General features: G+C 43.2%; 2 protein-coding genes across 2 annotated transcripts; one reads left to right on the top strand and one right to left on the bottom strand.

Moving 5' to 3' along the window:
- Positions 1 to 14,463: 14,463 nt before the first annotated feature.
- Positions 14,464 to 14,841, top strand: LOC311320268 (histone H2B-like; the record flags this gene model as incomplete). The annotated part of the gene is made up of 1 exon (XM_084452000.1): positions 14,464 to 14,841. One exon carries the CDS (start codon positions 14,464 to 14,466, stop codon positions 14,839 to 14,841), a length of 378 nt encoding a protein of 125 aa, XP_084308126.1.
- Positions 14,842 to 15,770: 929 nt separating this feature from the next.
- LOC311320267 (histone H4-like) lies at positions 15,771 to 16,082 on the bottom strand (the record flags this gene model as incomplete). Its single annotated transcript, XM_084451999.1, has 1 exon — positions 15,771 to 16,082. The coding sequence occupies one exon, from the start codon at positions 16,080 to 16,082 to the stop codon at positions 15,771 to 15,773; it is 312 nt and encodes a 103-aa protein (XP_084308125.1).
- Positions 16,083 to 16,931: the final 849 nt, after the last annotated feature.

Raw genomic sequence — 16,931 nt, 5'->3', positions numbered from 1 at the left:
GTGTGCGTGTGTGGGTGTGTGTGTATGTGGGTATGTGTGTGTGCGTGTGTGTTAATGTGTGTGTCAGGGGTGAGTGTGTGTGTGTGTGTGTGTGTGTATGTACGACGGCGAGGGGTGTGTGTGTGTGTGTGTGTGTGTGTGTGTGGAGGGGGTGTGTGTATTGGATGGTGTGTGTGTGTGTGTGTGTGCGTGTGTGGTGTGGGATAAGGGATAGTACGCTCTCTCACTCTCTGTGTCCCTTCTAACTACACAGCTCTCCGCTCTCCGAGCACCACTGCTCTAAACTTTTGATACACTGTCCGTGCTCTGGGCCTCTATCCAAGACGCCACGGGACTATCTGTTTTGGCGCCTCTCCCAGACACCACTCCCTAAAGGCAACTTCTTGTCACAGTAGGCTACTCTGCTCTTATATGCTAAAAACACTCAGTTATACTCAGCCGTATATGGAATATTACGATACATATAAAATACTACGATATATACAAGTTCTAAAATGCACACATTGATATACAATAATTACCTTGAAGTAGGTCTCGATAATCAACTCACTTGCACTATCTCACTCATGACAAAGCAATTAATAACTTATCTACAATTGGCCAAAAAATGCCTTTCTTTAGGCAGCACGCAATCGCTTTTCACTCAGCGATTTAAAGCATCTGTTACTGCTTTCTTCTCGATACACTTTCGAGGAATCACGTGTAAATAGCCTACCCCACTGCTTCACTACAGGGAGCGCTCTTCTCGAGGAATAACCGCAACACTTTATCAATTGAGATCCGTGCTTTCTAACTGAACTTGTCTTAGAACTAAAAATAGAACAAACACAACATTCTTTCTTATCGTTGTTCCTCCACACTTCGTAGTCTGTACTACACACCTTATATGTATACGTCGTACTACAGTTCCCTGTTCAGGCACTTCTGAGACTAAGAACCATGCATACATTAGGTTTGGAGCATGCAGACTCTCACACAATTAGTCATTCATTCTTTCCGCACCATGGTGTTTACAAACAGAAAGACAGACATATATTGTATTGGATCAATCATCAACAGTGCCGTTTATGATTAGAATTTGGTAAAACTGTACATTAAACAACTTTAATATATATATCTAGGTTCTTTAGAGGAGCGGCGTGAGTACCTGTCACCTGGGCGGACCTGATCACTTCAGTCACACATAAAATTGGCAGAATTTGAAATGGCTCTGCTTACCTTGTATTGAGGCGCGTTGTGTGCTGGAGCGAAGCAGGACCCCGTCAGGTGCCGGACCTCGGTGCCGCGTCCCTCCTGGCTCGGCTCGCCACTTGACATGTATGATGCCTTCAGTTGTTTAATTACAATCTTCAAAGTTCTTTGTTCAGTAGTTGGAGTCGAATCAATAAGGCACTAGTAACCGGATCCAATGCAACAGGCTTTATTGCTTGTACAACAGTAACAGACAATAACACCGGTGGGCTATCTATATTAAAATCAGATAACATTGATTCAGGCAAGAAAACAGTAGAACAACATAGCGTGGGAAGACAGGTGCTCTCAGACGGTTCATCAGATAACACTGTATGAAAAGGTATATAAGACGCTGTCACGAGTCAGTCGTGTGTGATATCTAGATTTTTTGGGGGGTAAGGTATTTTTTTCTTCATATATGCAGCCGCCTATGGTGAATGAGGCCCATCATTACTAAATTAAAATGTAGTATTTAATATATGTGTTCCTTTGCAAATCTTCTACTTCTAATTGGTAAATTTCACATTAATAAAGCAAGATGCTCAAAGTCCCTCCCACACCTTAATATTTGTTTGGTTGACTTTAATTTGTATGTTGATACATTATCCCTTATGAAACAGCACCAGAAGGGCACTGAGCATTGGCATTTATATGTAAAAACATACAGGAAAACTATAGTAGCCTAGGCTACTGATGTTTTTTTAACACATCAACAAAGGCCAATAATTTGAGAGCGAGCGAATAAGAGGGCAATATTTAGGCCGAAACAACCAAGCTTTTAGGAACACACTAAATAAGACTACAATGTCCAAGCATCACAAAGAGAATTAGAGGACGATAAAATACACCCCCTTAGGGCACAGCACTCAATAGCCTACTCCCCTACTTCACTAATCAGTGTTTAGGCTACTAACCTACTAGGCTACTTGGCGTATTAGCCCACCGCTCCAGGTCTTGATTTGGTCTTGATTTGATTTGGTCTTGACTTCCGTAAGCTAGAATCATTTTACCTGGCCTACAATGTTCAGTGAATAATGAGCTCGTAAGACCGGTGTCAACGGACCGTAACATGGACTGTATTTTCATGAAGACTGAAGGGAGCGACGGAGCACTACCAAAATGCTAAACACGGATGAAAATGAAGCAATATGGCAGAATACAAGACGCATTTAAGTCAAAAACAATCAAAGTCGATTTCCGTGCCTTCTTTCACTGAAAGAAGGCGCAAAAATCAAGTTTTATTTGGATTTGTATGGGTAAGCCAGGCTTACCCTGGCTTATAGGAGCAATCACCACTGGTAGGGGTACCAATAATTTGCAACACTTGGGACAATTTAATTGTTCCTATCGAAAAGTAAACAACTATAATTCCACACCAAAACGAAGTCCATCACGGCAACTCGTGCTCAAAAACCACAACGCCTTTTATCAAACTGAAATAGCTCTGCCAGTGCTAACCATCTTTGGGCTACTGTATAACATCACATTCATAAGCCATGGTTCTGACACCATAATAAGGGGAAGCTTTTGTCAATGACATGCAACAACAGGTCCTTATTTCTCACATAGCAGCAAATTCACACACATTGCCAACATGATCAATCTGAAATGCATAAGGTTGCGTGTCCACCGACAAGCTGTATTTTAGAGCTGGTGCTGTTTTCTCGTAGTTTACAATCATAATGAGCTCTAGGGCGCTATAGGGACTGTGTTCCAAGCACTTTTTAGTCCTATAGCGCCGTGAGCTCAAGGCTTTTTGAAAGGCAGTTGAAAAAAGTTGAACTTTTTGGGCTTAAGGCTGTAAAAGGCTGTTCTGATGACGACAGCGGTCGGTTTTTGGCAAAACTGCAGAGACAGCAAACATTAGCACTAGCTAACATTAGCTATCTATCTTAACCAGGCTAGTTAATCTGCAGTCTGCAAAAACACGACACTCATTGCTAACGCAGGTGTAAAACCTCAGTAGCCTGGTTAGCTCTAAACCCCAGCTTGGCGCTGTTCAGCTACATTCAGCTTGCCGGCGGACACGCACCCTAAAGCTGCAAAGCAGGACTCACCATTTAATTAGGTTTTGCTAGCCGTTAGCCGGTCGTATTGGCCAAAGTTAGTTACTTGAACGTGCCTCAAATCCCTTGTCTGGCTGTGTTCCAGCTTAGGCTGTCTTATTCTGCAACTGTATCGTAGGGGAAACACTGCTGCTAGCCTGTGTAATATAACGTTACTGTAGACTACATAAACTTGTTTCAGTCACAAGAACGCAACAGGTTTACTTTTTGTAGTTGGTGTGTAACGTTAGTTGTTACCTTCTTTGATTTGTGTCCTCCTCCTGCCTACTATCTTCCTCTCTCTTTCTTCTCTGTCTGTTTCTTTCAACACCATCACGCCAGGTATGGATTGTGCACTCATGTAGGCGCATAAAAATAAAAAACAGAAATAGTCCAAAATAAACCAAATCCTCCTCCATACTGTCCCGACAGTGAAAAAACAGATGGTAACGGTTCTCACGAGTCCAGGACAGAACGGAGCCAAACGAAACTGCCTTCGGCCCGACAGTGGAAAAACAGCTAGTGTTTGATGTTCTGGGAATTTTATGTTCTTTGTCTTGTGGTGGCAAAATCAGTTTGACACAGTTAATTCATCTGCAAAACAGACTGTACATTTATTTAAAGATGGAAAAAAAACATTTTGTTCCCATGGTATCTCTCCCGTCTCTTACATGGTAATACATGCAAAGTATAGCCTATAATGGGTAATTACAGAGACACATACTGTAGGTATAATTTCAAAACAGGAGTATTTCCAATGTTCAATTACTGCACATAAATTCAATAACTGACATAGAACCACCAGGTAACCACATTTTTACATAGCTTCTATAACATCCAGTGACAAAATGCTGTCCACACCACGAGTACAACGTTCAGCATGGAAGACGAGCTCCTTAACCACTAGGCCACCGGAGCTTTTGAAAGTCAATGGTGTCATAGTCTTTTGTTTTGATGTTCTGGGACCACTGCCTCTTGTGGTAGCAACATAGAACTGAAGGTCAACAAGGGAACACAAAGGGATGTATTAATTGGGAAGGGAGAGAGGGACAACCCGACATCTGCTCTCCATGCTGTGCTGGCTTACAGCCATGCACAAAAAATAGCATCTTGCCTTCACTTTTTTGTATTTTTATGCATTTAATTTAATTTGTTTACTTCTTCACATTTCATTTGACTGCCATCTACCTGAATGTTTGTGTCTGTTAATATTGTTAAATGAAAATGTAAAAAAAAAAAAAAAAAGCATACGAAAGGGAGAGGTCCCGTGCATGCGCAGTTAATTAACACTGGAGAATCGAAGGCGTCAAGCTCAACGAAGATAATAGCGGGAGACTTGCCTAAAAATGTGCATACTCCCCCTTTATATGGGTGAATACCCGCCGTACTCCACATTCGTTCCTGAGAAGTGTGACAGACGTAGGCTATGACAGAAACACGTCTCCCTATTGTGAGCTTCAGGAACGTGGAAAAAAGTTTGACCGCAGCACCTCGCGACGTCTGCGGTCCCCTCATACCAAGTGCGTTTGAAGAACACTAAAACAAACACATTCTAAAACAAACACATTAGCTCTCTTGCAAAAACCATGGCCGACCAGGCCGGCCGGCACTGGGTCAGGCTGCGTTTTGTTGGGCAGGGTGAGCCTCCTACCCGAGAGTCTGTTGGTCGCCGCTTGTTCAGCACGACCTGGGTTGAGGTAAGCGAGGTTTTCTCGTTTATCGAGCTTCCCTCCAGAAAAGACTTTGAGCTCAGCTTTCACACAGATCGCTCTCTGCGGAAATTCGTGGGCCTGTTTGCAGAAAGAGCAGACAGTGATTGGAAAGACTTTGAGGCACACTCCTCCGTCCCAGCTGACACCCTGTCCATTATTGTCAAGTTCTGGACCGCGAGGGTCGCTGACCATGACGTGGAGCTCTACCTCCGCCGGTACTGTACCATCCTGCGGCCGGTGGAGAAACTTTTGGACAACCTTGGGCTGTGGTTTGGGGTGCGGCGCTACCGTGTCAAACTTAACCGTGATGGCGAGGGGCGGCTCACATCCCTGCCAAATTCCATCTCCCTCGGCCCATACAATGGCAAGATCACTCACCCGGGGCAGACCCAGCGGTGCTACATCTGTCAGTCAATTTCTCACCAAGCTAAAGATTGTCACGTGGTCAAGTGCTGGCGCTGTGGACAAGTCGGCCACAAGGGGAAGCAGTGTGACAACACCGAGACCTGCACCCTGTGCCTAGGTGAAGGCCACAGCTATTTCACCAGCCCATCCTCATACAGTAACCGGGCCAGAGCAGCAGGTGGGCAGCGCCCAGCCCCACCAACCTCAACATCAGCACAGGAGTTTTCATTACCAGCACCCACGACAAGTACAGCGGCAGAGCCAGAGACCTACCAGCATCCTCAGAGCCAGCAGCACAAGGCACCACCGGCAGCAGAGGGATCAGCACCGCAGAACCCCCTACCCCCAGTGACTTCATCGGCAGCACCGGCAGAGACGTAGGATCCAGCTGGGGCACCAACACCATCGGCAGCAGCTTCAGAGACGGCAGCATCCACCGAAGCGGCGGCGACGGCGGTGACAACGGCGACGGAGGTGGCACCAGCTGCGGAGGCGGCATCGGCGAGGGAGGCGGCACTGGCGACGGCGTCAACAGCGGCGGAGAGCGGTACAGACGTGACGACAACCTCACCAGCGACACCACCAACAGCTGAGTCTGACTCTGAGTCAGACACATCAACCCAGCTCCCGGAAGACAACAGCGGCGTCGGGACGTGGGCATCACAGGACATCAGCCAGAACAGCTTGACCAGTTATCAGGTGGCAAGCGTGGTAGGCCTTTCTGACTCAGCCAGCCTGCGCGTCGATCTGGACAGGCCCAAGCCATGCTGTGCGGGCAGACGGAAGGCGAGGAAGGCGCCTCTCTACAGGTGACACCAGAAAACCTCCCCAATCTAGTGGGCAAGAGAGGGAGATTGTCCCCTGAGGGCACTAGAACCCAGGAAAGAAAGAGAAGGAGAAATAAGAAAGACAAGAAGAACAAAAATCATGAATGATGTGTAGACTTGGCTTATATCTAGCTGCAACTATATACCTCATGAGCCTAAACATTGCTACTATCAATCTCAGAGGTATTTTATCTGCAAAGCCTAGGAGAGAGAAGCTAGCGGTCCTCAAAAACATCAAAGCCGATGTCATCTTTGCACAAGAGCTATGGCTAAAAACAACAGACAAAGTTAGAGATGTAAAAGCATGTTGGTTGAATGGACACTCTGAATTCACCATCGGCACTGATAGATCAGATGGTATAGGAATCTTCTTTAACACAAAAGACGTAGAGATAATAAAGAAACGAGAGCTCATACCTGGTCGCCTGCTAGTATTGGATTGTATCATGAAAAAGCAAAAACTCAGATTGATCAATGTCTATACAAGTCAGAAGTACAAGGAAAAAGTACAACTATTTGATAGAGTCAAAGAGGTTTTGTGTGGGCAACTTGATATAATTCTGGCAGGAGACTTCAATACCATTACTGAAATCAACGATCGTATCCCAGCGAGACCTTTCAAGCCTAGCCGAGCTAGCAAAATACTTAAAACCACATGTGAAATGTTCAAAATGAAGGATGTTTTTAGAGTTCTCCACCCTAATGGAACTGGTTTCACTCGTTTCGAAGCTAGGTACAAAACGAGGACAGACAGGATTTATGTATCTGACAGGTTCAACGTACAAACGTATGGAACAGAGGCCTGGGTCAGGTCTGACCATTTGGCTGCAAGGACCACGGTCAGCCTCCCAAGAGCAGGCCCCCGGCAGAACAGCTGGAAATTAAATGTGCACTGCCTGAAAAACACAGATGTGTTACATAGTGTGAGAAGAGAAATGAAATTCGAAGAGTGAAAGAATTAAGAGTTCTCACCGGCTCGGCTGTAGAGATATGGGAGGAGATGAAGAGAAGCCTTAAAAGGCACCTTATTCTTCAAAGTAAACTTTTAAATGAAAATCGAAATAAGGAGTATAATGATTTAATGAAAACATATATAGATATTAAATGTATAAGGAAATGCCTTTTGACCGACCATGATGAAAAGAAGCTTGAAGATGTTGAGACAAAGCTTGCAGTTTTTAATAATGAATATATAAGTACAGTGAAAGTGCATGCAGGAGTAGAAGCTGATGACCCTTCAAACATTAATACAATTATACAGAAATATAAGGAAAGAGTAGACCATAAATGTATCAAAGCACTTAGAAACAGAGATGGCAATATTGTTCATGATGATAAAGAAATCAGTCAAGTGATCATAGACAACTTCGATGAAGTGTACGGGAATGTTAATGACAGCTCACAGGGTCCCGAGGACTTCCTATCGAAGGCATCGCCGGCAGGTGTCTGCGAAACTGCAGGGCTGCTGGGTCCCATAACCAGAGAGGAGATCATGTCTGCCATCTCACTTCTGAGCAGAGGTAAATCACCAGGTCCTGACGGCCTCCCAAGTGAGTTCTATCAGGCTTTCTCCGGGGAGCTTGTAGAAATGCTGGCTTTTACCTTCAATGAAGAGATTGCTACAAACCACATACACAGTAGTTTTTATCAGGGCATTATTTCTCTGATCTTTAAAAAGGGTGACAAAAGTGATTTTAATAACTGGAGACAGATAACCTTAACGAACATAGATTATAAAATATTTGCTAAAATAATAATGTTAAGAATAAGTAGTGTCCTAGAACGAATCATAGAGGAGGAACAGACGTGCAATAAAAGGTTGCATCATGTGGGACAACCTGAGTAAAATCAGATCAATTATAATGGCAGACAGGCTTACAGATCAGGGCTTCTTCATTGTCGGGTTTGACCAGAAGAGAGCTTTTGACCTCATAAAACAAAAAATATGGGTTTCCCGAAGTATTTATTGATATGATTAGACTATTGTATGTGAAGTCGCAGGTGGCCGTCAAGGTTAATGGGAGTCTTACTGATTTTATTGAGCTAAAGAAAGGACTGCAACAAGGGTGCCCTCTGAGCGCAGCGCTCTATGTTATAGCCATCAGCCCACTACTCAACAGAATAAAGAATGATAAAAGAATCAGAGGAGTTAAACCGCATAGGACAAGAGAGAGGGTGGCTGCCTATGCCGACGACGTGACTGTCTTTCTTAAAAATCAGAAGGAACTCGACATAGTGAGAGAACACTTTCATGAGTATGAGCAGGCTTCAGGAGCCAAGTTAAATGATAGCAAAACTGAGAGCATCTGGATAGGAGAGGAAAAGAAAAAACCTAACCTGCTCATAGATGTAAATGAAGAAATGAAAATATTAGGAATTGTATTCAGCAATAAGGATGTCATACAAAAAAATTGGCAGTGAAAAGAAAAAGAAATAGAAGATGAGACTAACAATTGGAGATTCAGGACAAGTACATACAACTCAAAAATACAGATTGTAAAGACCTTTATTATATCAAAACTACTTTTATTAGCCAACATACTCCCACCACCTGCGACCACAATGCAAAAGATTAATAAATGTGTGTTCGTTTTATATGGGGAAGCAACAGGGAAGTGGCAAAGAGAGCCCTGATGTATAAGAGCACGGCACATGGTGGGCTCGGTGCTGTTGATGTTGGCCTGAAGCTGAACATAGCTTATTGTAGAAACATAGCAAAAGGAATACAAAATAAAGCAACATGGATTGGGGAAACAGACCAGTGGAAACGAACAAGACGTAGACCAACCGTACCTGGCCACAAGGTGTCGTATGCAGTCTTCGTAGACAAGTATGCCAGTCTAAATATTGATTGGTGCTCTCAAACAAGCAAAAGCATATATCAACAGATAAGTGACCACCTCTATGGGGGGATGGTATTGTATAAAGATTTAACAGAAGACCAAAGTAAACAATTAATCAAATATTTAAACTGTGATGATATATCTGGAGTCATGCGTGACACTATGTGGCTGACGGTAAACGGCAAACTACCCGTCAGAGAAGTGCTGAACTACCTCCCCTCAGTCAGTACAGTGGAGTGCCCAATGCCAACCTTTAAAGAAATAGAAACAATAGAACACCCTATAATAGAATGTGATAGAGCCAAATATGTATGGGAAAAAATGTATGATATAGGAGTCAAAGTGCCTTGTGAGTGGAAAATGGTGTATGCCAATTTTGACAGCACCGACAACCATAAACTGTTTTATATATGTATCTGTATCACTGTTTTTAAACTATGGAAAACCCGGTGCAAAATGTCTATTGATGGCACCTTCATTGGCTCATGTATGGTTTTCAAACAGATTAAAACCGAACTCAAAAGGAGAAGCACCATTGATCTAAACAGGACACACCCGAGACTTAACTGGGCCACAATTGATCTGACCTGACTCGAATTGTTTATTGTTTTGTAATATTATTTTGAATTGTAGGCCTGTTATTTCAACTGGCTATTGCACAATGGCACTTTGAATTTTTAATCTGATTATTGTTGTTAAACTGTCAAGTACAGATGTGGGAAGTTAGAAATGTCACATGCTGCAGCATTTCACCTCGCGGTATTTGGCAGGGAAATCCCGTTGGAAATCTCGTGGGATTTCAGACGGGTGTTATTTCGTTTTAGTGATGCACCACCGCCAGGTGGCGTCTTTGAGTAGATTTAGCAGGCTGGGCTCAGTGTTTTTCTCCTATAGTCTACGAATGAAGCATCATTAAATTTCACATTCTTTAATTTAAATGCTCTGTTGTAAAGCACTTTGAGCTGAATGTATCTGTATGAAAGGGGCTATACAAATAACGTTTAATTGTTATTATTACCTTGTTCTCAAACACGTTTTCTCCATCTCGATGTAATTTAATTATTACGAACACCTATAATATATCTAGGCCTACAGTAGCCTATCTATCTCGGCAACTGACGTCGGGTCAAGACGTGGTGTCTGTTAAGTCAAATGCGCAAAATAACAGTATTGTAAATATATTTGTTAGTAAAGATGTGGTGAACGTGAGGGTTTTGCTTTTTGTTTCTGGAACGCATTCAACTGGTAGGCTACTCGTAAACCCCGGAAGTAAATTTGAAGACAGGGCACCAGCTAATGTAGCCAAGTCTGAGCGCAGTAGGCTATATGGCTTCAGCACGATACAAAGAAAAAATAAGCTTGATCGGAGGTGTGGATCCATACAAAATTGAAATAGTCGCCATGATCAAAGATCACTCATTGCCAATCATATCCGGACATTAACTATCTTGTGCATAGCGGCAGGTTTGACAGTGAGACATCAACCGATAATTGTAATAATGCGATTATTGAAATGGTCTTGTGAACGCCTTTATCTGATTTCCAAAATCGGGGTAAGGTCCATAGGACGATTGTGGGTTTTCATTTGCACATAACTATATTTTAATAAAACATTGAAGTCCGCCTGTCAATGACTTTCCCTAAAATTGTGTTCTGTTGCACCCCCTATTGTTAAATTATAAATGAAAAAAACATACACAATATTTTGTTATTTGAATGATCTTGAATATATATATATATTCAAGATCATTCAAATAACAAAATATTGTGTATGTTTTTATTTATTTATACCGGCCGCCAGCTGTTCAATGAACGGCTATAGGGAATGCGCAGTTTCGCGCTGGCTACAGCCTATTATATGCACAGTTTCGCGCTATGTCGGCTATTATAAATAAGTATTATTCATTGGGGGAGCTTGGACTCGCTGGGGACTGGTGGAGAGACACAGAGCCTCCCCAGACGCTACATCCTCCAGTTGGCTGAAGAGCTGCGCGCTCTGGAGTCCAAACAGCCACCTGCGGCGCCCCTCGCAGTGTCCACAGAAGAATACCCCCACCAAAATACCTGCATGGTGAATACAAGCTGCAGCAAGAACAGAACTGTCTACCAATGCATGAAGTGCACCTAGCTGTCTGTGAGAGGCTATAGCAGAGGATATGTGCGGAGTGTATTTGAGCTGCCGCCTCAACCGTGCGTATAAGAGCAGAGCGCATCATATAGCTACAACTAGTAGCCCATAGCCATTAAAACGGCTTATTGTTTTATTCATATATCAACTAGATAATTCGATAATAATGAGTAGCCTAGTAGGCTATAAAATTAATTCAATAGGGCAAGCCTTAAGTTGTAGGCTCGGCTACAGTACAATCACAAGACGCATAGGCCTAGCCTATCGTAAAAAGCGTTGCGTTCTCATAGGCCTATATTAACTTAGATAATTATTAATTATGCTCAGGTCATAATGTCCGTTGAAAATAATTCCCTCTTAAGCAGAATTTGAATTGTATTAAAATAGGCTAAAATTAAATTTCCACATATTCTGATTCCTTCTAGGTCTATATAATTTTTTTTTTTTTTTAATGTGTAGCCTATAGGCTTCTGCGATGAACAAAACAGCCACAATGTAGCCTGCTTAGCGAGCGAGAGGGCCGTCTACCATAAAGTGTATAACCATAATGTAATATATCTAGACTACATGCATTGTGGTATTTCTTTATATAGCCAATTGTTTCTCAATAAACAGTTATGTCATCCTCTGAGTCCGAATGTAGGCTAATAGACCGGCAGCTCTAAATGCCTTCCCAATCAATGAGACATGGTTGTAAAAACGATGTTTTATTGATGAAAAGGGTCAAACTAAAAAACATGGAGAGTCATTGCATTGATCGATGCAGTCCGCTACCAGCAAACACTGAAAATACAGGTCCTCAATTTATTTAGATTAGACTAGCCTATCCAACTGGACCACTCCAATGAATGTTGAACGTAGCCTACTTTTATTCTTTAGGTTTTACAGAATCGGCCTACAATGTCCACACATGCATGCGCCATCTGACTAGCTCGTCACTCGCCAGCGAACCTGGACTAGACTATTGTAACACTCCCCCCCAAATGCTTTTATATTCAAATAAACTGGATGAACCGGTTTCCTAGCCCTGGATCGTGGGGAGGGGGGTAGCCTGCGTTAGCGGGTGCTTTGCCATGACCGGCCATTGAATTCGCTAGTTTGATTGATAGATGGATGGATTAACGTCCAAAGTAGATTGTGCAAGTATTGTATAGGCCCATGTGTAAGAGATGAATGGCTGTAACCATGAACTCAGCCAGAGGTAGGCCCTACTGTAGATTATCAGCATTATCACCAGTCTCAATTTATGTCTCAATTTATGTGTTGCCATTCATTTAAACCACCATCTCTTCTAGACTACTTCTGTTGCTGCATTTTTACATTTATGCTTTCATGATTTTAGAGCGCAATAAACATTGTCCAGGATTCCAATAAGTCCATCCATTCATCCAACTTTGTTCTGAGCGCAGCGCAGGCTGGTAGCCTACTGTCAAGGCTCACGACTGATGCACTCCCTTAACACGTCTCGCATCCCCAGACCATCAAGAGAATTTCAATATGAAAGACCTTGGGATTCCAGGAGTCAAGGCCGTTTCAGACGGGGAGCGACATTCCGCCTGCGTTCTCGCTCGGATCAGCGGGGGACGCACGCGTCCTGCGCGCAGCGGGGAAAGCTGACTACAATTCAGCTCTTGTCGCGGGCGGGCGCAGCCTAGTTCCATATGAGAACACTCCTCGGTCCAATTCCGTATAGTTGATCAGCCTGTGTACTTTCAACGAATGTATTATTAGACATAATATCATAATAATATATATAGCCTAACGACCTCCTGAGCTGCCTGCCTGATGGTCTCAGGGCTAAAGAGACCATGCGTCGTTTTCCTCACCCTAACTATACGCATGCTATCAATGAAAGAAAATACATTGTAAATAAACATGGTTTTAGGCTATTGTTTTTATGTAGGCCTATAGGTTAAGCTATTTGTGTTCATAAGGTAACGTCATTGTAAACGAAAGTAGCCTATAGCCTATAATCCAATTGACTGGAACCAGGGGGTTTGACAAAAGTTATGAGGCAAAAAATTTGTCTTGACTGCATTCAAGATGTATCTTTCACATTAAAACTACATACAAAGCTGGGAATGCTAAGAAAATTGCATATGTTTGCAAACTAAAACAAGTGAACACAATTTTACAATCGAAAATGCTTATGAGACCATTATTTTACTTATATGGGGCAAAAGTGGTTTCTCTTCCTGCTTCTGCCTAAGCCCTCCACAATACCACAACACAACGGTGTCATGTTTTACCGAAGGAGAAGTGAAGAAGACGGTAGCTAGCAGTAGCTAAAGCAGTTAGCTAATGTTAAGATCATTCCTCTAGCTGCTTTGCTGCTAATGCGAGTTCGTCTCCGTTCCTGCCCGAGAAACAGAAGTTGAACTAATAGCATCAAAATCAAAATAGCTACAGGAATCATCGTTGTAAAGTTAGCTATCTGCTTTTTAGCCACCGACAGCTACCATTAATATTATGGAAGCTGCTGTCGTGAGCTAACTTGCTATCACGGTCTTATCGTGCAGCTTCACAGCCTGCTATTAGCAGACAGCACTAAAGTTGACAAAATCACACTTGCACATCATTAGAATTCCATCCATTTATATGGGATTTATCATTCAACTAAACATGGAACCTGAATACTAGCTGCCTGATATTTCAACCTGCTGCCATCAGTGATCGGCGCGTCTGCTTGTTTGAGTCATGAATATCTTACGCAGTTACATTCCATGTAGTGTCCCAAAACTGTTAAATCATTCCCCATGTAGTTCACTATGAGTCGCACTCAATACATCCATGGTAATAGGGAGGGAGTGAGTGAACCATTTCAAACACATCTCTGGTCATCTCCGTTAGCCATCTTACTCGTCCTGATGCCATGTTCCATATGAGAACACTCAGCCTAATGTATTAAACTTCTACTTGTCCCGACAGTTAACAGATATAGACCCGGCGACAGTTACAGAGATAGAAACTATAAATAGATAGGCTTTGTTCGTAATAATTAAATTACAACCAGACAGAGAACAAGGAGTTTGAGAACGGTAGGCTCATCTAATGTGCGAGATGAGCTACAACAATGGGTCAATGAGTGGTATTACTGCGCCCCTATGGGCAGGCGAGCGGTGGTGCGTTATGCCGTAAAGCGCCTGTTAGAATACCGCGGGTCAAGTTACATTCTTATGTTCCCACATCTGTATTGTGATTTTGTAATGTACTGAAATTATCAATAAAGCTCTTAAAAACGTTGTTCCTTTGAAGCGACGACGAATCAAAATGACTGAGCCTGCCGCTAAGTCCGCGCCCAAGAAGGGCTCCAAGAAAGCCGTTTCCAAGACCGCTGCCAAAGGCGGCAAGAAGCGCAGAAAGTCAAGGAAGGAGAGCTACGCCATCTACGTGTACAAAGTCCTGAAGCAGGTCCACCCCGACACCGGTATTTCCTCCAAGGCCATGGGGATCATGAATTCCGTTGTGAACGACATCTTCGTGCGCATTGCCGGAGAGTCCTCTCACCTGGCTCACTACAACAAGCGTTCCACCATCACCTCTAGGGAGATCCAGACCGCCGTGCGCCTGCTGCTCCCCGGCGAGCTGGCCAAGCATGCCGTGTCCGAGGGCACCAAGGCAGTGACCAAGTACACCAGCTCCAAGTAGAGGCTGCTTTCCACGGCTCCAAACTACCCCAAAGGCTCTTTTAAGAGCCACCCACATTTTCTGTAAAATAATGCAATTCCATGGCGATATAGATTGTAGACTTGTTTGGCTACTTTTCGTATATCTTAAACTCGGGGCACATGCTGTAATTACTCCCAGAATGTGCCTTTTGTTGTCCAACTTTTGACCTCTGATCTTTCCAGGGTTCAATAGTTATCAAAGTAGAATATAGGCCTATCTATAGGCTACTTGATGGCTATCAAAACATGTATTGCGCGCTTTTTCTTAACTCCCGCCAAGACTGCGAGGACGGATCCTGCTTCTTATAAATCCTACGCTGTGGAGTTCATTGCCTCATACTGGAGATCTGTACTGCATTACTGTGCAGTCTTGTGCAATTGCTGAAGGCAAGAACACATCCTTCTAATTGCATAGCCTACATATTTCTCTTCTGCCACATCCTTTCATTATATATTAACATTAATTCTGTGTAGCTCGACTAGAAGGAAACTGAATATTTCAACACTTGGGACTTTATATGGACAGCATACAATTTAATCAGATATTGCGGCAAGGTAATCATCTTGATGTAGACGGGCGACAACCCGTGGCTGGGAATATATTTTTTCTACAATAAAACAATTCCAACAGTGTTGGTGAACAAGCCATTCTTCCTACGCGTCATTCCTGTATACTAGCTGGATCAAGTTAATTTACTTGTAATATGCGAGTGTACAATGCAATGCGTATTTCGGAGCTCCTCAGATGCAAGCTCACGATTAAGAAATACAACAACCTAAAATTAAAATAAGCGTTGACTATTAATGCCTTAGCTTCACTCAACATGGACCCATCGCTTTTAACTGTAGATGTGGGTGGCTCTTAAAAGAGCCGTTGGGTTGTAGACTAACAAATGAGGCAAAAATGGCTTATCCGCCGAAACCGTACAGGGTACGTCCTTGACGCTTCAGAGCGTAGACGACATCCATGGCGGTGACGGTCTTTCTCTTGGCGTGCCCGGTGTAGGTAACGGCATCACGGATGACGTTCTCCAAAAAGACCTTCAGCACACCACGGGTTTCTTCGTAGATCAGACCAGAAATACGCTTCACACCGCCACGGCGAGCCAAACGACGGATTGCAGGCTTAGTAATGCCCTGGATGTTATCACGAAGAACCTTGCGATGACGCTTCGTGCCTCCCTTGCCGAGTCCTTTGCCTCCTTTGCCACGTCCAGACATATTTAACTGTTTTCTTTTCGACCGTCTTCTACGAAACCTTCGGGTTAAGTGTTCAACTTTCCAAACGTGGCCCGTCTATTACTGTACAGGTATGTCGAAAATGCGGATGTGATTGAACACAGTGAGCGCTCTTTTCTGCCGGGCGGAGCCCCACAGGATAGAACCTCCTGCCTCAGCCCAACCCTTTCACACGCGCACACGCACACACACAGAGCCTGCTGAGGACACCCATTACCATTCGATTACAAATGCCTAAATTCGTTAAGAGATAATGAAGGTAAAATTGTTAATACAGATCATGATATAAAGAAAGTTATTGTAGATAGTTTTAGTAAAATGTATGGAGCTGATAAGTCTAGTGTGGTGGAATGTACGGAGGTTTTCCCCTCTGAAATACAGCTGACGCATGTTTTCAATGGTGCCTCACTTACAAGGGCCAACACACCAGAGGAAATTAAACTGGTAATCTCCCTATTAAATGGAGGGAAGTCACCCGGCCCAGACGGACTCCCCAGGAGTTTTATCAAACTTTTAGTAAGGATATTGATTACCTGTTGGCCTCCGCCTTTAATGAGGGTTTGAATAGTCAGACAGGAATGCATGACAGCTTTTATCAGGGTATAATATCCATGATTTACAAAAAAGGAGACGAAAAGGATCTCAGTAATTGGAGACGGATTACTCTTAGCCTACTGAGGACCCCAGGAAGAGTAGTTACTGCATATTGCAGTACCTAATGGTGGATCCAAATAAATAAACATAAACATACTAACATAGATTATAACAGTTTGGCAAATATTATAATGACAAGATTAAGACAAATACTAGACAATTGAAAAAGAACAAACG

This window comes from Borostomias antarcticus (assembly GCF_949987555.1).
Source record: "Borostomias antarcticus genome assembly, chromosome: 17".
NCBI classification, from domain to species: Eukaryota; Metazoa; Chordata; class Actinopteri; order Stomiiformes; family Stomiidae; genus Borostomias; species Borostomias antarcticus.
The sequence above is the reverse complement of the archived record's forward strand: the minus strand, read 5'-3'. Positions and strand labels throughout refer to the sequence as shown.